The 26,417-nt window shown below is 37.9% G+C and overlaps 1 protein-coding gene across 28 annotated transcripts in view; it reads left to right on the top strand.

Moving 5' to 3' along the window:
- Positions 1 to 26,417, top strand: part of CASK (calcium/calmodulin dependent serine protein kinase) — a 371,692-nt gene that overhangs the window by 160,907 nt on the left and 184,368 nt on the right. For all 28 annotated transcript variants that reach the window (XM_085007759.1, XM_085007756.1, XM_085007749.1 and 25 more), the window contains one exon: positions 26,287 to 26,364. In XM_085007759.1, the coding sequence (XP_084863885.1) occupies positions 26,287 to 26,364 (78 nt within the window). The remainder of the gene's footprint in view (positions 1 to 26,286; positions 26,365 to 26,417) is intronic.

Below are 26,417 nucleotides of genomic sequence, written 5' to 3'. Positions count from 1 at the left end.
GTAATATTCACTGGTTTGTTTTATTTTTTTAGATTCCCTATGTAAATGTTATCATACAGTACGTGTCTTTCTCTGTCTCACTTATTTCACTTAGCATCATACCACAATACTTAGTATAATTAAGTAAAAATTTTATGTAACTTTAAAAATTTTATATTTGTACATCTTTTCTCTGAAAATCTGAATTTCTTGCCACGTTAACATACTTGTTTCACCTGACTAGCATAAATACATGATAAAAGCAAGACAACTGAATGCTGATTAGGATTTCTTTACCCTTCCTTTCATCCTTAGGTTTTATCCCACTAGGGATACACAATCAAAATACTAGGTTTTAAAGTCACTTAAGTAACTCTTACCTTTGTGGTTATGCCACAAGCTTGACGTAGAATTAAGTTTATTTCAGTTCATCGTTTTTTTTAAATTAAAGATCTTGAGATAATTAGAGAGTCCCACGCAGGGAGATCCTTGTAAATGTTGCCCAGTTTCTGCCAATGTTAACATTTTGCCACATTGGTATTCTATATCACAACCAGGATATTGTGCTGATATACTCTCCCAATCTTATTCAGATATCTGCATCAGTTTGTTTTTAATTTTAGGGGTTGCCCCTTATTTCTTCATGACTTAATTTTGTTTTTTTAGATTATGAAAAGCATAGACGTGATTGGAAAGTCAAATTTATGAATAGGGTTCATTCAGAAAGATCTGGCTTGCATTCCTGTCCCTGTGCACTTCCTACCTTAGAGGAAATTATTATGTAAAATTAGTTTTAATTTTATTTTTCACTATTTCTATTGGAAATATAAGAAAATGTGTGTATTTATGTTTTGTACTATCCCCTTCTTACACACTCTTATATATTCTCTTCTAAACTTTATTTTTCATTTAACAAGATGAAAACACCAGAGATCTCTCCATAGCAATATGTATTGCTTTTTATACCTTCTTAGTACTCCGTTGTGGATATAGGATCATTTTATTAAGCCAGTTCTTTATTGGTAGATGTTTGGATTATCCCCAGTCTTCTTTTACATTAATAACCTTATAATACATCATTTCTTTCATACTATTGTTAATGCCAAATTCCTTCCCTAAATGTTGTACCACATTTTTTTTTTGGTTATTCTTCCATTTTTATTTTTTTAATGATTTTTATTTTTTCCGTTATAACTAGTTTACAGTGTTCTGTCAATTTGCTACTGTACAGCACAGTGACCCAGTCACACACATATATACATTCTTTTTCTCACATTATCCTCCATCATGCTCCATCACAAATGACTAGATATAGTTCCCTGTGCTATACAGCAGGATCTCCTTGCTTATCTATTTCAAAGGCAATAGTTTGCATCTATTAACCCCAGATTCCCAAAATGTCGTACCACTTTACATTCCAAACAGCATTGTTTGAGAGTTGTGGACTTTAATTTTAAATTGTGATCTAAAGAACTGAATTGATCTCTCAGTCATATTAATTAGTAAATACACAGTTTTCATTCTAAAACTGTGCTTAAGAGTTCCTGTTGTGGCTCAGCAGGTTAAGAACCCAACTAGTATCCATGAGGATGCAGGTGTGATCCCTGGCCTCGCCCAGTGGGTTAAGGATCCAGTGATGCCGCAGGCTGTGATGTAGGTTACAGGCATGTCTTAGATCTGGTGTTGCTGTGGCTGTAGCTGGTGTAGGCTGGCAGCTAGAGCTCCAATTCAACCCCTAGCTTGGGAACTTCCATATGCTGTAGGTGTGGCTCTAAAAGAAAAAAATACATCTGTCCTTATGTGTATAAATCTAGACAGGGAGAGTTGTAGATAAATTCTGTTTTTTATGGTCTTCATCCGTATCTGTGGAATTGACCAAAATTCTGCTAACTAGAGTGCATTTCATTTCATTATGAGGTCACTCGGCCCAAGAGAACTTATAATACTCAAAAGTAAAGATAAGGTCTTTTGTCCCTCTACTGGTTGTCGAATCAGTAGGCAGTGTCTTTGAATATTAGTATTGGGATATGAAAAATATAGTTGTTCTTTTTGCCATACTCTAGAAAGTATTATCTGAATCTTCGTATTTCTCATGCACACCATTGAGGGCACAGAGGTTCATAAAAAGTAGGAGCAAAAGGTTGATGAGCCTTTTAAGACATGATAAGGATTTTGGATCTTTAATCTTAAAGATGTAGATGTCATCATAAGCAAAATTAGATGATCAGACATCCATTTTTAAAGCATTTTTGGCTACAGTGTTGCTATAGGGTTGGATTTGGGTGTGGGGAGAATTAGGAGGCCATTGCAGTGATTTTGTATGAACGTGGATGACTAGGATCAGTGTCAGTAGAGATGAAAGGAAGTGAATAGAATCTGAAGAGGTTTAGGAGTTAGAATGGATATGATTTGCTGACTGGATCAAGGAAGTAAAGAGGCGGGAGTCAAAGTTGATTCTCCCTTCACTGGCTTGAGCACCTAATATATGATAGTGCCTGGAAATAGATGGTGAAATACATTTTGGTCATGTTGAGTTTGAAGTTTCTCTGGGACATCTGAATGAAGTTGCGAAAGACGCCGCCGAATATGTGGATTTGAAGCACAGAGAAATTTGGGATAGATACAGAGATTGGGAATGGCTGCTGTTTGATGGTTTAGAAGAGTATGTAGAGGAAGAAGAAAAGAGGACTTGAGGACTGAGGGGCTCCCAAATTTGAAAGGGTTGGGTATAGAACAGAAGGAATAGCTAGCCACCAAATGAGATAGCAAAGGACCAGCTGAAGAGATGGAAGGAAAATCATGGCAGCAGGATGTTACAGAAGCCAGGTAAAGAAAGTATATCAAGGACAATATTAGGGGGAGATGAACGGTTTTGTCACTTCCTAGTTCCCTCCTTCACTAAACTCCCTTATTCCTCAACCACTATCTAGTGCTCATGCTATGCAGAGCTCCCATTCTGGCTCAGTTCTGAGACAGGACCCCTACTTGCTGTCTCTTGGTGTCTCTTTGATCCCATTTGGTATCCCTATCTGGTAGCGCATTTCCTCAGTGAGGGAGATAGTGAGTGAAATATTAGAGGACAAACGGAGAGGCCTGTATCACTGTCCTAACTATGTCATCAGACTTATCCATTTAGTCATTTTGTTTCTTAATGCCTATTATGTATGAGATAGAACTAAAATCTCAGGACAGAGATGGATGGACATGGAAACATTTACGGCGCAAGGAAGGGAGAGGAGGGAAGAGAAGACCCCATCATAGAGGAAGCAATACTGAGGTTTGAAGGATGACTAGGGGGTTGCCAAGTGGTAATGGCAGGGACAAAACTAGACAAAAGTTGTAAAGATCCAGAAGTCTCATGAAATATAAAGAAAGAACACAGAATGAAGCCAGACCTCATAAGAACTAGGGAAAAAAAGCCTGAGGAACCAGGGTCACTGCTCCCTTCATCCATTGAGGTTTTGCATCTACTTTGCTCTGGAAAGACCAGCCTTTTCTCTTTACTCAAGGTCTTGCACGTAGCCCCCACACAAGCGCCCCGGTTCTCAAATCTGCATGATGTGTGAGGCTAAGTATTTCCTTCTGCTTCTCTTACTTTGCATTCCAGGCAGAGAAAGGGAGTACAAATGAATTAGTGTGTGAATTTATCTAGTTATCTCAGTCTCCTCCTTTTCTTCTAGAACCTTGAGTAGCTAAGGTAATGACCTGGCATCCTCTGGGTAACCTTCTTTTGAATCTGAGATCCGTTCCATGTCCAGCCAGGGCAAATAAAAGCCCACTTCTGTTTCCATGCTTGGGCTGGGGTTCTAGGCGAAAGAGTTTATCAGTACGTGGAAGGCAAACTGATCATGTGAGTGGGAAAGGAGGTAAGTATTAGAGGCAGGTCAAAGAGCATGCGGAAGGGCTAGAAATGTAAGTCAGCTTACATGGTTGGGGCACCGATAATAGTAGTGGGCTCTGACTTTGGCACAAGGCGCAAGATAAGAGAATGGAGATGAGCTTGGCCATGTAATAATAAAAACCTCGGTGGTGTGTGTAACTGTACATGCATCACTTTATACTTGTTTATTGTCTCTTAATTCCTCTCAAAAACCCACTAAGGTTAATTACTATGCCCATTTTACAGATGAGGAAACTGCCCCTTAGGAGGTTGTGGCTTGTTCAGGGTCTCAAAGCTAGTGTGCTGCAGCCAGGATTCCAGCCTAGGCAGTTTGACTCTAGAGCCCTCACTCTTAATTGTTCTGATATGTCTAGGGCTTTTGATGCCATGTTAAGGATTCTAATTCATCCATTCACAAGTATTTATTGACAGCCTATAATGTGCCAGACGCTGTTCTAGGTGCCGAGGATTTAAGAGTGAGTAATTCAGAGTTCAAGACTACATGAAACTTTGTTCTGGTGGAAGAAACAAACTAGCAAATGTGTAGTAATAACAGCCAGTAGTGATAAGTGCTGTGATAAACTAGGGCCAGGTAAGGGATAGAGAGTGATAAGGATGCTGCTTCAGATAGGATGGTCGCAGAAGCCCTTTCTGAGGAGGTGACATTTAATCAGGCCTTAAAGTTTATTCTAAGAGTTCCCAGTGTAGCTCAGAGGAAACAATTCTGACTAGGATCCATGAGGATGCAGGTTCGATCCCTGGCCTTGCTCAGTGGGTTAAGGATCCGGTGTTGCTGTGAGCTGTGGTGTAGGTTGCAGACGTGGCTCAGATCTGGTGTTGCTGTGGCTGTGGTGTAGGCTGGCAGCAACAGCTCCAATTCGACCCCTAGTCTGGGAACCTCCATATGCCGTGGGTGCGGCCCTAAAATGACAGAAAATAATTTTAAACATAAAGATTATTCTATAGGTGCTGGAGCACAATTGAAATAATTTTGCCAAGGTAGTAATATAATCAGATTTCTACACTAGAGAGAGACCCCTAGACTCCATATGGAAAATGTAGTGGAGGATTGAAACTCAAGTCAATAAAGAATTCCAGGCAAAATGGGATCTTGGAGTTCAACTTCTTCACTTTAACAAGACTGAGAGACCCTAAGGAGAAGGAAACTGGAGTCCAGCTCACGGTATGAAATCTAGGAATGAGACAGAGACCCTCAGCCTTAAACAGTAGCTAAGAAAAACTCTAGCCATCATATATAGGAAGGGATAGCTCACGGGGACCAAAAGAAAAAAGAAAAACCAAGAAACCCCATTCAAGATTAGCATTCAAATGAAATTTTCAAAGCAGACAGGGAAAAGCTTAAGATCCTGAAACAAACTCAACCGAATGGAAATTTGGTCTAAAGGAAATGTTAATAATAGGAAAAACTGAAAGGTACACTGAAAGGTACTTTGTTAAAAGATAAAGAGACCTAGTAACATTCATAGAACAAGAGGCTGTTCTGTTTGAAAATCCTTGAGAGAGTATGTGCGTGTGTCTGTGTTTGGGATCAATATGGCCAAGTCGAAAGACAATATTGAAGAACCAACATAGAACAAAACACAGTTGAACAGAGACAGTAAGTATGAAAGAGAATTTAAGAGTCCTGGAGGCCACATTGAGAATATCCAATATATATAAAAATAGAATTCTAGAATTAAAGAGGGAATGATGAAGAGAGGAGACCTTACTCAAAAAGATAACAGTCCAGAATGTTCCCAAACTGAAGAAAGACTGTCCCCTTCAGGTAGAAATAAGGGCTGCGGAAGAAAATTACTAATCATCTGAGTCTGTGTTGATCGTGGGACACCTACCTGGAAGACACCCAGTACGCATAGAAGTGTGGCCCCAGAAAAAGAATCTGGGCTTGAAATGCAGTTAAGGAGTCATAACCATTAGAACAAGGCTCATTTCAAAGCCTCTTGGGACCTCAGTTTCTACCCTACCAACTGTGAGAATAAAAGGAAATGTGGAAGTACACTGATAGTCAAAACATTAGACAACCTTACCACCATGTTCATTGTCATTGTCATAAAGTCTGTTTATTACAGGGCCTCAGAATTAGAGGTTAAGAGCTAGGATTCTGGAGCCAGATTGCTTAGGTTCAAATCCCAGCTCTGGTACTTTCTAACCTTACAACCTGTGGCAATTTATATAACATTTGTCTTAAGCCCCACTTTTCTCAACTGTATCTCTCTCTTTGTTTTGTTATGAGGGTTAAATAAGTTATTACATGCAAAGCTCTTAAAATGGCACTTGGTGTGTCGTTAAATGCTCGGTAAATCTTTGCAGTTAGCTTTTAACGTATCTGCATTCAAGGGGAACCTTCGGTATCTTATCCCAGAGGAGTGACTAATGTAAAAATCATAGTCCATGAGCATAATAAATTTAGGTATCTGTGTTTTCCTCTAATACTCAAATGATCTTTCTAGTTAAATACTGACTTTTATTTGTTCACATAACAGAGTTTTGTCGCTGTCTGCAAATTGGCCATGATGTTATTTGAACATTCAAGAACTACCATTTCTCTCTTCGTCATGTTTGAAACTTGGAAACAAGTCATGGGCATATGGAATCTTCTCACGAGGGCATAGTAATGGTTCTGTTTTTCTTGCTAAATTGGACCAATTTAATCCTGGGCAGATACCTATGATTATGCCTCTGTTTTTGTTTATATCTCTAGTTTTATAAGTACCAACATTAACAATTTCATGTTAGCTAGGAATTTGCCTTAGAAGTAAAAATTATACCAGCCAGTTTGATTTTAGAATGCAAATGGTGGTAAAAGGAAAACAGAAAATCAATACTTAACTGTGTGAAGATTTTTAAATCCCTTGTATAATTGCTCAAGAGGAGAGCATTTTCCAAATTGGGCCACCTTCCTCATCTGTAAGACCATGTCAGAGTCTGGCATGATTATTTACAGTTCTTCAAATAGTGTTCTGTGAGGTAGATAAACAGCGGACATCTCAACTGGAACTCAAAGAATGACCCTGAATCCTTGAATCCCACAAATGGCTAGAGGGATCATCTTGTGATTTTCATATCTACATTGTTTGAAGATTTGCTCCATCCTCTAGGTGAGGAGCTTTATTGCTAGTTATGGCAAGGACTGCATTGAGGAACCTGCCTCCAAATAAAGAGAAGGCTTTAAAAAGCAAGAGTGAGAACTATATTTCTAGAGAGAAGAGGTGGAAAGAAGAGCTAGAGAGACTTACAAAGAACCATAGATATACTCCCCCATACCAGGGTCACACAGGATGGAAAGTAAACCAGTGCAATGATTATGACTGATTTGGTTTTGAGTGGCAGTGGTTCTATCTTGATTGTCGTCTATGAAAGTAAGTGGGACTAGATCAGAGGTCTAAGTAATTTCTTTAGAATTAATGAAGTTAAAAGATTTAGGGAGAGAAGGCAGGATAGAAAAGAGAGATGTTCAAGTACCTGGACTTCTGGACACTTTGTCCTGTGCAAATGTAACTGGGGCCATTTAGTAACCAATGTCTTAGATGAACTCTGTAGACCTTATGCTGAGAACAGAGGCAAGAGTAGTTTGGGGACGTAGTTCCTCCCTAGCACCGTGAACTGGTCCCTAGACCAGTCTCTCTCCTGGTCAGATGGGAAAGAAAGCACAGGTGAGAGTCTCTTCACTTGTGAAGATTTGCAGTAATTTTTATTTTATTTTATTTATTTATTTTTTGTCTTTTTGTCATCTTGAGGGCCGCACCTGCAGCACGTGGAGGTTCCTAGGCTAGGGGTCGAATCGGAGCTACAGCAGCCGGCCTATGCCACAGCCACAGCCATGCCAGATCCTAGCTGCAGCCTACACTGCAGCTCACCGCAACGCCAGATCCTTAACCCACTGAACAAGGCCAGGGATCGAACCCGCAGCCTCATGGTTCCTAATCGGATTCGTTTCTGCTGCGCCACGACGGGAACTCCGCTTTGCAGTAATTTTTAAAAAGCCCCTTGGAGAAGAAGAATATCACTGTCCTTTCAACAAACCACACAAGTTCATGTTAGAGCAAGGGAAAAGTATAACCTCCTCCTTCAAAAAGGTGAGCAGGAAGCATGGAGTTATATATACAGGGGGCTGACAGTCAAGATACTGAGGTTCTAATCCCAACTGCTATGAATTAGCTACTGAAGACCTGAAGCATGTCTTTCCATTAAACTTCCAGTTCTAAAATCATGATTCTATCTGGAGGACCCTCGCTCTCTTTTATTTTTTCCTTCAGAGCTTTACTGAAAGAGAAAGAATATGTGTGTGTGTGGGGGGGGTAAATGTTGGAGGTTGGGGAGGTCGGTGTTGAGCAGTGAGGAAGAGTGAGAACACTGAGGGCTGTCAGCAAAGTTCTTACCTAGTAAACAGAACAAGAATTGTTGCTCACAACTGCCTTCCTTTCTTTTCTGAAAATTTCAGAAAACTACACAGAGGGGCGTCTTATAAACTAATCCAGAGTTCTGCTCCTATCTTAGGATCATTTGCTCCCTCTTGTAGTTGGAGTTTCCTCATCCACTAGGAGGCACCATTGTGAAACAGCATTGATAAGGAGTCAAGAAAATAGTGACAAATCAACCTTTGATATCTAGACAGGCCTTAGAACAGTACTCGGTTTCTAAAAGTTAATCACCAATATCTTAGACTACATTTCAATTTTAGAAGTGGGAAATTCTTTCAAGCCAGTCCTCTTTCAAAGAATCAGAATTCCACAGGGTATTAAGAGACTTTAGAGGTTACTAAATCAAATCTCATCATTTTATTGAGGAGTCCTTGTCAGCTCAGTTAAGTGGCATGAGCTAGGTCCCATAGGCAGTTAATGTTAGACTTGAGAACAGAAGCTATATATAGGGGTCATTTTTTCCTTGTTTTTGTCTGTCCAATGCCTTAGACCTGTTCTAGTATTTATAGAATCCCCCACCTTAAGGATCTTGATGGAAGACAAAGCCCATCTTCTACTGTAGAAACTAAAAATGCCAGGTATTTGCTCTTCTTGACAGTTGGAATGTGGGAATATGACACGGGTTTCATGAGTCAGACATCCGCTCATGATGTTACAGCTAGTGGCAAAAATGCAAGCACCATGTGGAACTCTCAGGGACGATTGCTGGAATAGTGGTAATAGCACTCGGATGGCTTCCAACATCTAACATTAACAGAGACAGTGGTGCAAGCTGCTGCAGCTGGTGTAGAACAACCGCAGTGGTGCCTTCGTCCCATCAGTTCAGGGTATTGTTTCTGACTGCAAAGTACCAGTCTTGGTTTTATAGGCCTCCCTACCACTCCATGAGCAATCCAGTGTCCTGTTAATAAACTCCTTTTCTCCTTAAATGAGCCAGTTGTTTTCTGTTTCTTGTAACTAAGAACCTTAACTGACCCAGCATTAAGAAATAAAAACAAATAGAGGAGTGGTGACAGAAGACACCATTCTAAGACGGGAGGTCAGTGTCCTTGTTAAATAGTTGTAAAGTCTGTGATTGGACTGGCCCCTCTTATACCCTGGGCCATCAGTCGTGGCCTAAGAAGTCTATGAGATTAGGCGTGGAGCTAGGGGTAGGGTAGAAATGGAGGGCAGGCCAAGGACCAGATACCCCAAGATGTCATGTTCTGGTGAGAAGGTCTGAAGAACCCAAGAATTCTTAATAGAACCTAACCTCATAGGTCCTTATGGATCAAGATTGAAGACTAGAACATACTTAGCAGTTTATGAGTTGATAACTTTTAAGTATTTAGACATACGTTCTCACGGGCTTCCATTTGTATGCTTGTCTCAGGCCCTGCAAATGCTCCAGGTGGGCCTGGACTAAGGGAGGCCACCAACAGCATTGGGGCCACAACAGCTTTGAATCTGTACCCTGCTGGTCCCAGGCAAAATTGTGAAGTATAACAATTTGTGTGATGTGCTCTATCTTCCCTCTTGATGACCTTTGCCCTTTTCTGGTGCTCTTTCTCCTTGGGTCTGCTTACCCTCAGTTGTACTTTCCTTTTTGGTATTTTCATTTCCTCAAGGAGCTATAAGAAGTCCCCTTCAGATGTTGCCTCATTTATAGGACCCATCAGTGAGAGTCTTCTTTTTAGACACTACTAAACATTCAGACCCACAACATACCAAAGGCCACACTTGGCATCTGATCCACTTAGAAGAATATGGGACAAGAAACACAGCTTGTGAGCCAGGCAGTACCAGGCATTCCTTTTTCAAAGGATGCCTTTCAGCAGGACATATGATAAAGTATAGTAAATATAATAGGGAAAAGAAGGATTTTTAAATAGTGTTGAGAAAACTAATTAGCAATTCAGAAGTCAATTTAGATCTAACCCTTCCTCCCAAAAAAGAAAACCATAGACAGAACAGCGTTTATATAAACAAATCAAATCATAGGAAAGCTAGCAAAAAATAAAATTATTTAACAGATCTTTGGAGAGCTTTTATAACTTCAAAGGACTGGGATTCACAAAAAAAAAAACATCAATAGATTGAACTAAAATTGAAAAAACTAGAAAATTAATTTACTTCCATATTGACATATAAAAGGGCTTCATTCTACTGAACATAGAGAGCTCACTCCAATGGAAGGGAAGGTATTAGGCTTCATATAGAATTGGGCAAGGACAAGAATAGACAGTTCCCACTAAAAGAAATACAGCTGGCACATAGGCACACAGGGGTATGCTTAGTCACTTTAATGTATTTGACAGTATATGTGAATCGTCTTGTTATGCAGTTCCCGTTACAGTGCACATCCCCTTTCTCCATTGAAAAGGTGAGGGCGGAGTTCCTGTCGTGGCACAGTGGTTAGCGAATCCAACTAGGAACCTTGAGGTTGCGGGTTTGATCCCTGGCCTCGCTCAGTGGGTCGACGATCTGGCGTTGCCGTGAGCTGTGGTGTAGGTTGCAGACACGGCTCGGATCCCGAGTTGCTGTGGCTGTGGTCTAGTCCGGTGGCTACAGCTCCGATTAGACCCCTAGCCTGGAATCTCCATGTGCCGTGGGAGCGGCCCTAGAAAAGACCAAAAAAAAAAAAAGGTGATGGTTTCTATCTACTTGTCTATCACAGTTAACAATCCTGTGTAAGTACCTTCTCTGGCCCCTGTCCAAGTTCTTACTGATTGCACCCTGTTTACAGTATAGATAGGAGAGGAGAGCCTAGCTCAAATGACGACCTCTCAAATATTTCCACCATCTACCACAAACCCACCTAACATGTGGACTCATTTCCTAGTGCTCTAAGCCTTATTATTGTTGCTTATCAGAGGAAATGCTTTGAGAAGCTACTCTCCTCTTATCTATCTTGCAGTCCCCACCACCCCCCAACTCTCTCACTCTCTCTCATTCTCATCCACGCCTCTTCTCTCTCCCCCACTACTTTTCCTCAGGACCCTTCTCAGAGGCTGCTTATTCCATGGAGACTGTCTGCATCTCTTAAAGATGTGCCTTTCCCTTCCATTGAAATGCTCATATGCACTGTTCTAACTCCTCCCCAAAATGGCATAGTTTAGATGGACGAAGGGTTTTTTTTAAAAAAAAAAGGTCAGATTTCCAATGACTCCTCTTTCTCTTTCAAAAATGAATTCACCACCAACAAATATTTCTAAATATTCATCAATATGTGGGATATTATGCTGAGATAAAAGACCTGTCTATGCCCTGAAGTTGTTTATAGTCAAACTGTACAGACCAGTCAGGTGCCTATCCATGAAATGAATCATAATAACTGGTAGTGTATGTCTAAATGACCATAGAGAGCCACAGATCCTTAGGGCTCTAAGAGATCAATGGAGGAAACACTGGGGAGCTGGAACAGACAGGTAGGCTTGTACAAAGTTGATGAAGATCATCAACGTAAAAGAGAGACCAGTGGATAAGTGGAGAGAGGACATTCCTAGCAGGGCCATAAAGAGAGCAAAAGTATTAGGAAAAGGTGATAGGACATTTGTGAAGGCATCAAGATAGTAAGTACCACAAGCACAGCCCTGATTTGGAAGGAAATAAAGCAGAATTAAAGTTGTGTTTTTTCCTAATCAGTAGAGATTGATTTATATATGCAAGGATTAAAGCTTTAATTGACAAACTTAGTAAGTATAGAGAATTCATTTGAACCATATCAACAATACAGTAGTCACGTGTATCATCTGCGGGGATGGAGATGGAGCGTCTGCCTACCTGTCTGCCTGCCTTTCCTTTTCCTTCCTTCCTTCCTTTCCTTTTCCTTCCTTCCTTCCTTCCTTCCTTCCTTCCTTCCTTCCTTCCTTCCTTCCTTCCTTCCTTCTCCTTTTTAAGCCTGCACATGCAGCATAGGGAGGTTCCCAGGCTAGGGGTTGAATTGGAGCTGCAGCTGCTGGCCTGTGCCACAGCCACAGCAATGCCAGATCTTAGCTGAGTCTGTGACCTGCACCTCAGCTCATGGCAGTGCCAGATCCTTAACCCACTGAGCAACGCCAGGGATCCAACCTGCATCTTCATGGATACTAGTCAGGTTCTTAACCTACTGGGTCACAGTGGGAACTCCTGAGCCTCTGCATTTCAAAGATCCCCATAGGTGGTTCTGGAGCATGGGGCCCCCATAACACTATGAAAAAGGATTTGTTGTATAGAGCCCTCCCTTATAGTAGGATTTTACCTTCTCAGCTATAATCTCTTAACTTCTGTTAAGTAACTCAGAACCTTGAGCAGAAGTTAGAAGTTTCCCTCCCTCTTTGTAACCTGAGCATTTTGAGGGGAGCAGTGATGTATGGACTCTGAAGTCAGATGGCATAAGTTTCAGTCCTGGGTCTGTTTCTTACTAGCTGTGTGATGTCTTGGACAAGTTTACCTAACCTTTGCCTTTTCTCAGTTTTCTCTTGAGTAAAATAGGGGTAGTAACAAAATACTTACCTCATACACTTCTCATAACTATTAAATGAATTAATGCATGTAAAGCACATAGAAAATACCTGTCACAAAATCCTAACTTTAATTATTACAACAAAGTAAGATTATCCTGTTTGTTAACTGTATATAAAAGGAATGATACAGTTTATGTTCTGCTGTGTCTGCTTTCTATCAATGTTTTCCCCATTCTACTACCAGTGGGCATTATGGGTTGTGGACACCTAGTGACGATTGTGAACAGTGCTGCTTTGAACATTCAGGTACACTGAAGCACACCTTTATTTGAAGAGACTATCTTTGCCCAATAATTTGCACTCACCTTTTTGTCCTAAGTCAGGCATCCATATATGTATGGCCCTGTTTCTAGGCTTGCTGTTATGTGTTACTATCCTGTTTGTCTATCCTATTTTCAATAGTATACAGCCTTAATTACTAAACTTTATATTGCAAAATTTTGAAGTCAAGAAGAGCAAATCTTCCCTCCTTAGTATTCTCCTAAAGTAAGTTGGATCTTCTTGTCCATTTGCAATTCCATATGCATTTAAGATTCTCCTTGAGAGTTTTTTTTTTTAGAGCATGATGACAATTTTTTAATAACAATTTTTATTTTTTCCATTATAACTGGTTTCCAGTGTTCTTTCAGTTTTCTACTGTACAGCAAGGTGACCCAGTTACACATACATGTGTACATTCTTTTTTCTCACATTATCATGCTCCATCAGAGGTGACTAGATACAGTTCCCAGTGCTCTACAGCAGGATCTCATTGCTTATCCATTCCAAAGGCAATAGTTTGCATCTGTTAACCCCAAACAATGGAATACTACTCAGCCTTTAAAAAGAACAAAATATTGCCATTCGCAGCAGCGTGGATGGAACTAGAGACTCTTATACTAAGTGAAGTAAGTCAGAAAGAGAAAGACAAATACCATATGATATCACTTATATCTGGAACCTTATATACAGCACAAATGAACCTTTCCACAGAAAAGGAGATCATGGACTTGGAGAACAGACTTGTGGTTGCCAAGGGGGAGGGGGAGGGGGAGGGAGTGGGTTGTATTGGGAATTTGGAGTTAATAGATGCAAACCTTTATCCTTGAGAGTTTCTACAATACCTGTTGGGATTTTGATTGGGATTCCATTGAATTTATGCTTTAATTTGGGAAAGATTGGCAGTTCCTAATAGTCTTCCAATCTGTGAACAGGATAATTTTCTCTCCACTGATTTTAGTTGTTTAATTTCTGCTAATATTGTACTTTCCTCCCTAGAGGTCCTGTACATCATTTTATTGGATTTATTTCTGTGTTCTTTAAAAGACAAAATTATTCTAAAACTTCATTTTTCTGATAATGATTTTGCTAAATTCTGATTAATTTTGATTTTGCCTTAGGTTATTTTGAATATTCTATATATGTAGTTATAGCATTGTAAGTAATTACAGTTTGTTTCTTCCTTTTCAATTCTCATACATTTCATTTCTTTATTGTGCCCTTACTTCACTGTCCAGGACCTCCAGAATATTGTTGATTATAAGCTGTTGGAATGGGCATTTTTGTCTTGTTCTTGATCTATGAATTTCTTAAGGTTTAAATACATAGTTTTATTAAATGTTTTTGGCATTTATTGGGATGGTCATAATTTTTTCTTCTTTAACCTATCTCGATGCTCAGAATTTTACTAATTGAATTCCAAATGTTAAAATAGTTTTGCTTTCCTTTGGTAAACCCATCTTGATCCTGATGTCATATTAAAATATTCTGGATTTGGTCTGCTGATGTTTTGTTTGGCTTATTTGTATCTATGCTCATTAGTGAGATTGTCCTTTAAATTTTTCATGCTATCCGTAACAGGTTTTGGTATCTAGGTTAAGCTACCTTTGTAAAATGAATTGGAAACTGTTTCTGCTTTTTATTTATTTAATTTCTCCTCAAAATGTTCAGTAGAACTTATTCAGAAATGCCATCGAGGCCCAAAGTTTTCTCTGCTAGAAAGTTTTAAATTACAGATTAAGTTCCTTTAATCAGTAAAGAATTAATCAGGCTTTCCAATTCTGCTTGCTTGTGTTTTGATGAGTTTTTTTTTTTTTGAAATCTGTCTATTTCATATAGATTTTCAAACTTGGGGCATGCATAAAGTTTCAGTACCATGTCTGCAGGATATGAACGATGTCTCCTTTTTCATTCTTAATATTGGCTGCTGTTTATGCCTTCTCTTTTTTTAATCAGTCTTGCCAAAATTCATCATTTCACAGGGAACAACTTTTAGCTTTGTGAATCTCTCTTAATATGTTTGTTTTCCATTTCATTAATTTCTGTCCTTATTTCCTTCTAATTTGTTTGAATTTAGTTTGATGATCTTTATATAACTTGTGGGGAAGGATGCTTTTCGTAAATTTTGAGCCTGCAGTATATGTATATACTGCAGTAAGTATCCCACTAAGTACTACTTTACTTACATTTTACAAGTTCTGATGTGTTTAATTTTCTAATGATTTATTCTGACATCTGTGTAATAAATTTCAAACATTGGGGATTTTCTAGTTCAGTTTTATTAATGTTTTCAAAAAACCTATTTTTTTGTTTTGCTCTTTGCTTTGTTTTTTATTAATGTCTGCTCATTATTACTTCCTTCTACCTTCATTGGATTTAATTTACTTTTCTTTTAAAACAAATTATCCTGATGGAACATCACTGACTTTAGTTTTGGTGTTGTGGTTTTTTTTTTTTTTTTTTTTTTGGTCTTTTTTAAGGGCCACACCCATGGCATATGGAAGTTCCCAGGCTAGGGGTCGAATCCTAGCTACAGCTTCTGGCCTATGCCATAGCCACAGCAATGCCAGATCTGTGCCACATGACCTACACCACAGCTCATGGCAGCACTAGATCCTTAACACACTGAGGGAGGCCAGGGATTGAACCTACATCCTCATGGATGTTAGTCAGATTTGTTTCTACTGAGTCATGACGGGAACTCCTATTTCTTATTTTCTGATATTTTTCCATCAGTATTTGTAATATTTCTGTTAAATAATTTTAAAGTTTTAAAACTGCTCTGTAAATACTGTTTTAGCTGCATCCTGAAGGAGTATTTTTGTATTTTTTTTTAACATTTAGAACTGTTTTTAGTATAAGAATGGTAGTACCTGTTCATTTTTTTAAAGTAAAAAGAGGAGCTCCCATTGTAGTTTAGCTGGTTACAAACCCAAACAGTGTCCATGATGATGTGGGTTTGATCCCTGGCCTCTCTCAGTGGGTTGAGGATCTGGTGTTGCCCTGAGCTGTAGTGTAGGTCATAAGCGTGGCTTGGATCCCAGGTGTGGCGTAGGCCGGCAGCTGCAGCTCCCATTCAGCCCCTAGCCTGGGAACTTCCAAATGCCGCAGGTGTTGCCCTAAAAATAAAAGCAAAAAAAGAAAAAGTAAAAAGAAAACAACAAAAAAAATCCAAACACAATCCTACCCACTCACTCTTTAACACCCTGTTGTAATATCTCAGTGCATCTTCATAGAGAGATATGCATATATATGTATATACATCTTAATATATTATGAACAGCTTTCTATATCAGTGAATATACTTCTATAGTATCATTTTAATGACAGCATAATATTCTACTCTGTGGATTTACCACAATTTATTTAATCATTCTTCTGTTGGGCATTTATGTTGTTTCTGACTTCTCTCTATTAGATTATAAAGAGCTATGATAAACCCTTGTCATTAAAACTTGGAAAGTATCCCTGATTATTTGTCTTGGAATGAAATTATTATGTCAAAGGCATGCACATTTTTGAGTCCTTTGTCAAGCATTATAAAATTGTCCATTGGAAAAGTTATATTGATGTACTTCTTTTCTTCATGAGTGGATAACCTGATACAACAAAAGTGTCTCTAACACTGAGAGGGGAGAGAGAGAGAGAGAGAGAGAGAGAGAGAGAGTGAGTGTGTGTCTGTCTGTGGTTGTCTGTGTATCTAGCTAGCTTCTCATACTGGAAGATTAGACCTATACCCCAATTCCTTTTTCCGGCCATTTCTATATTAGTGGTTCTAATAATGACAGCACCTCAATCTTGCGTAAGTTTTGATATGTACTATTTTCATTATCATCGTTGGATATGCTTTCTAATTTTCAATGTGATTTCCTCTTTAGTTTTTTATTATGGTCAAATACACATAAAATGTAACTATCTTAATGATTTCAAAGTGTACAGTTCAGTGATATTAAGTACATTCATATTGTGCAGCCAGTGTGATTTCTCCTTTGATTCATGGGTTATTTAGCATATATTACTGTTTCCAAGCATTTGGGAATTTTCTACTTATTTCATTTATTTCTAACATACACTGTGATTAGGAAATACACACTTGAGTGCTTATAGTCCTTTAAATTTTGCTGGGTCTCATGAATCCACTTGTGAAATTTTTTTTGAGTTGTAAACTGAACTAATATTTTGTGTGAGTGTTTCTATAACATCATTTTTACTTGGAAGAATGACTAACAGACAAACCACGGTTACTCATACTTGAATACGTGGCTGACAGTCAATCAAAAATGAAGGATGTGAGCCTGCTGCTTCCAGGAAAATAACTCATAGTAGTGGTTACCAATGATAAAATTCAAATTTTCAAGTGAAAATTAGAATTATGGAAAACATATCTGCCACCATGAGTTTTAACAGCTTCCCAGGACTTAATGTTTTAATGTAATCAGTGGTGGTATTAATGAATGTGATTTTCGATACCATGTAATTAAATGTCTCAGTATTCGGAAAGTGCATAACTCAGTGGACCAGTGTTTTTAATGACTGTAATGTTACAGAGTCATGCACAGCTCAAAGATCTATTCAGAGAGCAAGACAGAGTAATGACAGAATAATCAAAAAGTTCATTGATATGGTTTCAGATTCCACCTTGCAATATACCTCTAGGAAACTACCCATTCTTTATTTTTTTATGGTAGAGCTCCCATATTATTTCCAGTAAATAATTCCAGTTAGGGAAAGTTTAAAGCAATTATTGTTTTAAAAAATTAGTTCTTAATTATATATATCAGGACGTTACAACTTTTCTTTATAAAGTAAATTATTTTTCCCAATAATAAACAATATTTTTCTGAATATACACTTATAAAAGCAGAAAAATACTAAGAAGATAATAGATCTCATTCATGTTTCCATTTCCCAGAAATGGATATTTTGTATATGTTCTTGCAGCCTTATAGATTTTTAAGTTTTATTGAAATAGAGTTAACTCACAAAGTTCCATTAATCTCAGACATACAGCAACGTAAATCACTTATATCCATTCCTTTTCAGGTTATTTTCCCAGACAAGCTCCTGCACAGTTCTGTGTAAACATCTCTGTGCTATACAGTAGGTCTCCTTTACCCATCTACTCCATATGTAATAATGTGTGTATATCAATCCCAACCCTCTAACTTACCCTGCCACCCCCACCCCATGTTTCCCCTTTGGTGAACATAAATTTGGTTTCAAAATGTTTGAGTCTGAGGAAACCACCGATTATTGAGTCTTGGAGTTCCCTGGTGGCTTAGCAGGTTAAGGATCTGGCATTGTCACTAACACAGCTCAAATGGCTGCTGTGGTGCGGGTTTGAACCCTGGTTCAGGAATTTCCACATGTTGTGGGTGCAGCCAGATAAAAAGAAGAAGAAGAATATTTACAGATAGCTGCAAGGACTACTAAAATATACGTTCTTCTTCCAATTTTATATCTCTGTGAAGCCTGATTTTCTTCATTTACCTCAAGCAAGTAACTTTGTAAGAGATTGAATGTAGAAGCAGATCTGAGAATATGTCTTCTATTAAACTGGAAAGGAACGAGATTTGCAAAATATGAAGCAGTACCACTCTTCTCGCTGAAATTTTTTTTTTGGGGGGGGGGTCTTTTCTAGGGCCGCTCCTGCAGCATATGGAGATTCCCAGGCCAGGGGTCTAATCGGAGCTGCAGTCGCCGGCCTACGCCACAGCCACAGCAACTCGGGATCCAAGCCGCATCTGCAACCTACACCATAGCTCACAGCAACGCCGGATCCTTAACCCACTGAGCGAGGCCAGGGATCGAACCTGCAACCTCATGGTTCCTAGTCGGATTTGTTAACAACTGAGCCATAATGGGAACTCCTGAATTTATTTTGTTTTAAAACACATAGTTAATTTTCATGAAAAAAAAATATTTTTGCTAACATGTAATTGGCTAATTATTATTTTAAAATAAGTTCTTTTTAATTTCTGTTTTTTAATTTTAATATAGCAAATGTTGGTAGATAAAATCTACACAAACACAATCCCTTTGAGATTCTCAACAATCTTTAAAAGTAGAAAATGGCCCTTACCTCAAAAAGTTGGAGAACTTAGTGGTAGTCCTAGAAATTACAGCATGCCTCCTGACTTGTGAGTTGTTCTTATTAGGTATTTTTGTTTAAAATCAATCAATCCCCTTACTCCAACCACTTATCTTCTCTCTCTGTTTGCACAGTGACTGTTGTATGTGGTCTCTCTCTGTCCAGAAAGAGACTGAGAAAATCGTTGTTTTTATAATCATTGTGCATTTAGGCTCACCTACATATTTACCACATTTTATATTTTTCATACCTTGCTGAGTTTTCAGTTGACTTCATTTTTCTTCTACCTGAGGAATTTTCTTTTGTATTTCCTTCAGAGACAGGTATGCTGGTTGAAAACTGTCTTTTGCTTATCTGAAAGAAATATTTTTCACCTTTCTTCTCTAAAGGTTTATTTAGTGAGAAGAGAATTTGAGATTAGCAGTTATTTTAAGATAACTTTCCACTGTTCCTACTAAAAAGGCAGATGTCAGTCCATTCTTTTCTTTCACTGTTTTTGGGATTTTTCTACTTGTCTTTAGTTTCCTGCAGTTTTCACTGATACGTATCTTAACTGTGGACTTCTTTATCTTACCCGATGTTTACTGGACTTTTCTAATAGTGGCTTGGTATCTTTAATCATTTCTGGGTAATTATCAGTCATTATTATATTTTCACTATTGCTTCTGCTCTTTTTTCTTTTCACTTTTGAAATGTCAATAAATATATGCTGACTTTCTCACTGTAATCCTCTGTTTCTTATTCTCACTTTTACATTTTCCATGTTTTCTCTCTTCATCCTTCAATGTGATTATCTTCTCATTCACATTTTTTTCTTCAACTATCTAATTTGCTCAAGTTCTTCATTTTGATTTTATATTTTTCCATTCTGAAATTTCTTTCTGCTTTTTCAGATGTATAATGTCACTTTTGATAATTTCTTGTTTCTTGCTAAACTTTTTAAATCCAGCTTTTATCTCCATGTTAAGCATTGGGGTTTTTCTATGCTACCAATAAGGTATACCAGAATATATTATACACCCTAAGTTTCAAAATGCACCTCTTTATATGACTCGAGCCCAGAGCATGAGGTGTTTTCTCAGAGCCATAGTCTTTGATGGGTTCTTCTGGGGCGTGCCAAAGGAATAGCTCTGTCTTTCCTCTTGGGTCACCCTGGTACAGAAGGAGTTGGACTCTGTCAATCTCCATCTGCCTCCTTCCACTTCTCCAGAGTTTCCCCATTGCGCCTTCTTCCTATAGTCCTTCCCTATCCCCAGAGCAGAAGCAGCTCTTGCTTACCTCTTTGAGCTTTAATTCTTTCTTTTTTCTTAGTAGGTAGTTTTTCACTCATTATACTGCTAATTCTTTTAATGCTTAAATTAAAAAAAAAATTTCTTCCAGTTTTTGTCACCTTCAAAGGAAGTGCTGGTCAGAGAAATCCAGACTTGGTCTGTCTTTTACACGGTTCTCAAAGAATAGATGGCAGGCAAATTACAGTCTACCAACCATTACCACTCTATAATGAGATAAGAATAGAAATTGAGCATAAGTATCTAGAAACTGTTAGAGCAATTTTACATTGCTGTGAAGTCATAGCACATGATTTTGTACTTAATTAAAAAAATCAGTTCTTAATATACCTGGGGAGGGAAAAACTAGTCCTTCACTGTAGTTAATTTGAGAAGCATTTCTTCATGCAACCAGGGACTAGTCTCCTGCAAGCCCCCTCTTTCTCTGCTTTTACAGCATATATCTTAGAGGATTTAGAGAAAGAAAACAAACTTCCCTCTACCTTCTTAGGTTATGTGACTGGAATCTGCAGATTAAACTGACAAATGGCTGATAAACTGACAAAAGATTTTCATTTGCACATGGAGGGGTGGGTGCTCACAGAAACAAAGTGAGAGCCAAGCCACAGACAGGAGCAGTTAGATCCAGAGGCTTATATACCGTTTTGACAAAGAGTGAAAGTGAAGAGACTAGACAAAGGAAGGGGAGGGATTTGGGCATCTGGGTTGGGGGGGAAATTGTGGGAAAGTGACCAGGAAATATATGGTAAATAAGAGTTATTTAGTAAAGTTTGTTATGTAGATAGTAGTTTTCTTCTTGCTGGTACATGAGAGGGAAGCACCTTTACAAAATGAAACGTGTATCCTATTTTTAGGCAAAATGGAGGAGACTGGAGAATTTTTCCTTTTGTCTGCTGTTTTTCAATTGCCAAAATAATCCTGTGCTAAAGTGGCATATTTTGGGGTGGCATATTCTGATTACTTGAACATACAGCCAAGCCATACTTTGTGCCTCTAGACCTGTGGTCTGTTTTGTTTGTTTGGAGCATTTCGTTTTTGGATTTCTTTTAAATTTGGTAAGTAATATGAAAAACAAAAAATTCAGACAGAGGAAAGACGGGAATAGCTAAAACATTCACAGTCTCACCCCTTTTCACAATTCAGAATAAACTTCCCATAATTTTTCTCTGCATATGGTACAGAAACATTTCCCCTACTCTTCCATAGGATTGTTTCTTCTCCCTCGCATTTCATTCCCTCAGACTGGAACCAACTGGGGAAATTCCAAACATGCTTTTTAAAGCTTCTTGGCAGCCTCAGAAACACCCTAAGATGGGAAGTCAAAGAAAAAAGCAATCAAAGTCTTATAATTGTTTTTAGAAGCAATGTATTATAAAGTTTATCAAAGAATCGACACATCAAACTTTTTGTTCAAGGTTATTGGGATTGAATGTATTATGAATATGTATATTTTAAGTTTCTATGCTGAATAAAATTTGCGTAAATAACAGTACTTTTAGTTTTTATTTCTGTGCCTCATAAAATTTAAAATTAATAAATTGCCTCTTTTACTTTAATATCAATTAATGTTACAAATAACTAATCAAATAGCTTTAATAATAGAAAATTACTTTCACAGTAATGACTTACTTTCAGACTAATCCCTCAATGAGCGTGCCTACATATATTAAAAGCTACACAAGTGATTTTGTTTGGTACCCTTGTTTATGAACCTTTGTATTAAAAATGTATAATGGCCAGGGGTTCCTGTCTTGGCGCAGTGGAAATGAATCTGACCAGGAACCACAAGGTTGCAGGTTCGATCCCTGGCCTCGCCCAGTGGGTTAATGATCCAGCATAGCTGTGAGCTGTGGTGTAGGTCACAGACACAGCTCAGATCTGGCGTTGCTGTGGCTGTGGTGTGGGCCAGCAGCAACAACTCCCGATTCAACCCCTAGCCTGGGAACCTCCATGTGCTGAGGGTGTGGCCCTAAAAAGACAAAAAAAAAAAATGTATAATGACCAAAAGATCCTATTTATAATAGCAACTAAAAATATAAAATGCTTGGGGGGGGCACCCAATAATCAGTACTTGTACCAATATGAAGAAAACCTTAAAACTATAACTTAGAGACATGAAAGGAAATGGAGAAGCATATCATGTTCATGGATGAGGATGTTAGGAAAATGTTAATTTCTACAGGTTAATCTATAAATATGACACGATATCAGCCAAAACATAAAAAATTTTCAGCATTGGAGAAACTGATTTTATTTAAAAAAATTTTTATTGAAGTATAGTTGATTTTACCATGTTTGTGCCAATTTCTGCTATACAGCAAAGTAACCCAGTCATTCATACACACACACACACACACACACACACACACACACACATATTCTTTTTAGTATTATTTTCACCTGTCCCAGAAGATTGGGTATAGTTCCCTGTGCTATGTATAGCAGGACCTCATTGCTTATTCATTCTAAATGTAATAGTTTGCATCTACTAACCCAGCCTCCCTGTCTATCCCATTCCCTCCTCCCTCCCCCTTGGCAACCACAAAGTCTGTTCTCTGTGTCTGTAGATAGGTTCATCTGTGCCGTATTTCAGATTCCACAGATAAATGATATCATATGGTATTTGTCTTTATCCTTCTGACTTCACTTAGTGTGATAATCCCTAGTTGCATCTTTGTTGCTGCAGGTGGCATTATTTCATTCTTTATGGCTGAGTAGTATTCCTGTGTGTGTGTGTGTGTACGTACACACACACATACACCATATCTTCTTAATCTTTTTATCTGTCAATGGGCATCTAGGTTGCTTTTATGTCTTGGCTATTGTGAATAGTGCTGCTATGAACATAATGGTGCATGTATCTTTTTGAATTAGAGTTTTGTCCAGATATATGCCCAGGAGTGGGATTGCAGGATCATATGCTAATTTTATTTTTAGTTTTCTGAGGAACTTCCATACTATTCTCCATAGTGATTGTACCAATTTACATTCCCATTGACAGTGGAGGGTTCCCTTTTCTCCACACCCTCTCCAGTATTTCTTATTTGTAGACTTATTAATGATAGCCATTCTGACTGGTGTGAGGTGGTACTTCAACGTAGTTTTGATTTTCATTTCTCTAATAATTAGTGATGTTGAGCATCTTTTCATGTGCCTACTGGCCATCCGTATGTCTTCTTTGGAGAAATGTCTATTTAGGTCTTCTTCCCATTTTTCAATTGGTTTGTTTGTTTTTTGTTGTTGAGAAACTAATTTTAAAGTACAGCTGGAAAAAATTGTTCAGAAAATATTGATAAACAATAATAATGAAACTTATTTTGCCATATATTAAAATACACTATTGCAGAATTTAAAATGGTTTTGGACTAGATATAAAAATAGATAGTGGAAAAGAATAGAAACCTAAAAATACCTTCGTGTGTATATGCACATGTAGAAATTGACATTTCAAGTCCTACTCTTTCAGATATGACCAGGAAAAATGGATCAATTCATGCTGGTAATTGTAGCACAGGGCAGTAAATAATTCCAGTTATTTCCCACTGACTGGGTCCCTCCTTAAGTGTTGGCCTCTTACCACTTTGCTACCTTCTCCCACCCCTAAGACTGTTCCCCCTTCCAGGTCCCCCCAAAAAAGCCTCCCTCTAGCTCTAAGTATTCTTTATGATGTAGTCAGTTTAGCTGTCTATTTTGCCTGACTCGTCTCATCTAGACTGAATAGTGCTTATCCTCACATTTTGCAATTAAAAAAGAAAATGTCTAAACAAAACTGTAATTACCTCACTACATGTTTTTAGTCCTCACAGAGTAACTGACCAGCTTAAACTGTAGTCAGCTTTAAAAATAGTGCTTTTTTTAAATCCCCACAATAATATTCCACCTCTGTGGTAATCAAGGAAATGCAAATGAAAGCAATCATGAGTGACTTCTTTTTCCTCCTATCTGATTGGCAAAAATTAAAAAGAATAGTCATCTCAGAGGCAAGATAGAGGAAAGAACACTTTCACACTTAGAAGTAGCAGTATAAATTGCTAAAAATTTTCCATGTATATATAGAAAGTATTATTGTATATGCCCCTTGACCTAGCAGCTCTGCTTGTAGGATGGTTGTTCACACAGCCGCATGATCATATTCATCCAGGCTTTATTTCCGATGGTGGAAAAAGGGCACTGCCATCCTTCAGAGTAGACTGAGCCATCTTAGAAGTTATTTTGGAGAAGAATTCTACTTGACACTGGAAAATGTTCATTGGCCATGAAATGGAAACTAGGTAAAATTTATAAGGCCTTGTATTAACGTGAAAGTATTTTCATTTACATAAAACCACACCAAAATTCAAGTAATATAATCAACCGTTAATTAAATATTTACTGTGTGCTTAGTATTCTCTGGGTTTTCGGTGGTAGTATGGTGAAAATATGAAATATACTTGTTCCTTAGGATTTTACGCCATTGTTGAACTGTTGAGCTTGAATGTGTACCTTTGCTCCTTGCACACCTAGTGACTGTAGCTCTAGATAATGGAAAGAGCATTGAATATAGGTAGGGCTTTGAGTTCTGTCCCTGTCACATACTTGTCTGCTCAGATTATTTGAGAATGAGAAGGATGCTGACCTCATGTGGTGATGATAAGAATGAAGAGAGATAAAACAACACTTTCCATGATGCTTGATGAATAGTAATGTTAGTAATGATTATTATTTTCATTACCTAATTATTAATTAATAGTAATAGTAATGAGTAGTTAGTTCCTTTGCTTTCCCTTCTAGAAGTCTTTATTTTCTCAGTATAATACCTGCAATAGATATATTGGTGTCTGAGCTACTAAATGGATGAATGAATAAGATACTGAACTTGAAAGCACTTTATAAGCCTTTAAGCTTTATGAAAATGTTAGCTAACTATTGATTAACATATGTAATGACCTGGCAAAAGTTTCCTGTAAACGCATGAATATGTTTCTGTGTAAGTGTTATAGTATGGACTATATAGGGTTGTTATAGAATTTAAGCAAAAGAAGGCCTTAATGTGGCTGGTGATAATCTAGGGGGCTTCCTGGGGAAGGTGAGATTGGAATGGACCTTGAATTTAAGGTAGGGTTTGAATGTGGGAAGCAGTATATACAGAAGTGTATGGCAAAAAGAAAAAAAATTGTATATTCAGGGAATAGTAAAAAGACTGATCTGTCTAGAAGGTGAATTATTCTTGAAAAGTCATTAGACAGAGTAGATAGAAGAAGCAAGGTATGCCTGAGACAACAAGAGGCCTTACTGATCTGGTGAGAAATAAAGAACTATTTTAAGTTTGGAGGCAAGAGAGTAACACATTACTGTAACAGAATATGTTTGTAGCAATTACTTTGGTAATTGAAGTATAAACAAAAATAAATTATTGATTAGGTAATAATTTTTTTTCCTTTCACAGTATGTAGCTTGAATTCCTATTTAGTGGTGATGACTATAGGTAAATGTTGTAGAATCTTTGTTGTATTCTTAAAATATTATGATATGACTAGATATAGAAATTTCAGAATTTTATTCAAAAATATGCCCCAACCCCCAACATTGCCCTTTTATGAGACTTTTTGTTTTGTGATAGCCTAAAGTAAATTTACAGGTAATTTCCCATAGCTTATGTTATTTGGTGTTACCATTTGCTTGCTCTTCCTGTTTCGTTCTGTGTAGATTTTCAATACTAAGTTATAATGTCCTTTATAATCTATTTTTCATCAAAAGAAAGGAGATTTAAATAATTTATTACAGCTGTAAGTCAGCTAATAGCTTAGTTACAGTGTATTCACTTTCAGTGTTTTCTTCCTGAAATTTTGTCTTTCCTTATATCCTTTCTTATATTTCTCTACAGTATGGACGGAGCGGATCTGTGTTTTGAAATCGTAAAGCGAGCTGACGCTGGTTTTGTATACAGTGAAGCTGTAGCCAGGTACGTAATTTGTATGGACCTCCCAGAAATGAAGCTAGAAGTAAAAGAAGGAA

This window comes from Sus scrofa, chromosome X (genome assembly GCF_054392235.1).
Source record: "Sus scrofa isolate SSC_HxYL_T2T_F1_AM1 chromosome X, Sscrofa_HxYL_maternal_Yorkshire_Landrace_v2.0, whole genome shotgun sequence".
Classification (NCBI taxonomy): domain Eukaryota; kingdom Metazoa; phylum Chordata; class Mammalia; order Artiodactyla; family Suidae; genus Sus; species Sus scrofa.
The sequence above is the reverse complement of the archived record's forward strand: the minus strand, read 5'-3'. Positions and strand labels throughout refer to the sequence as shown.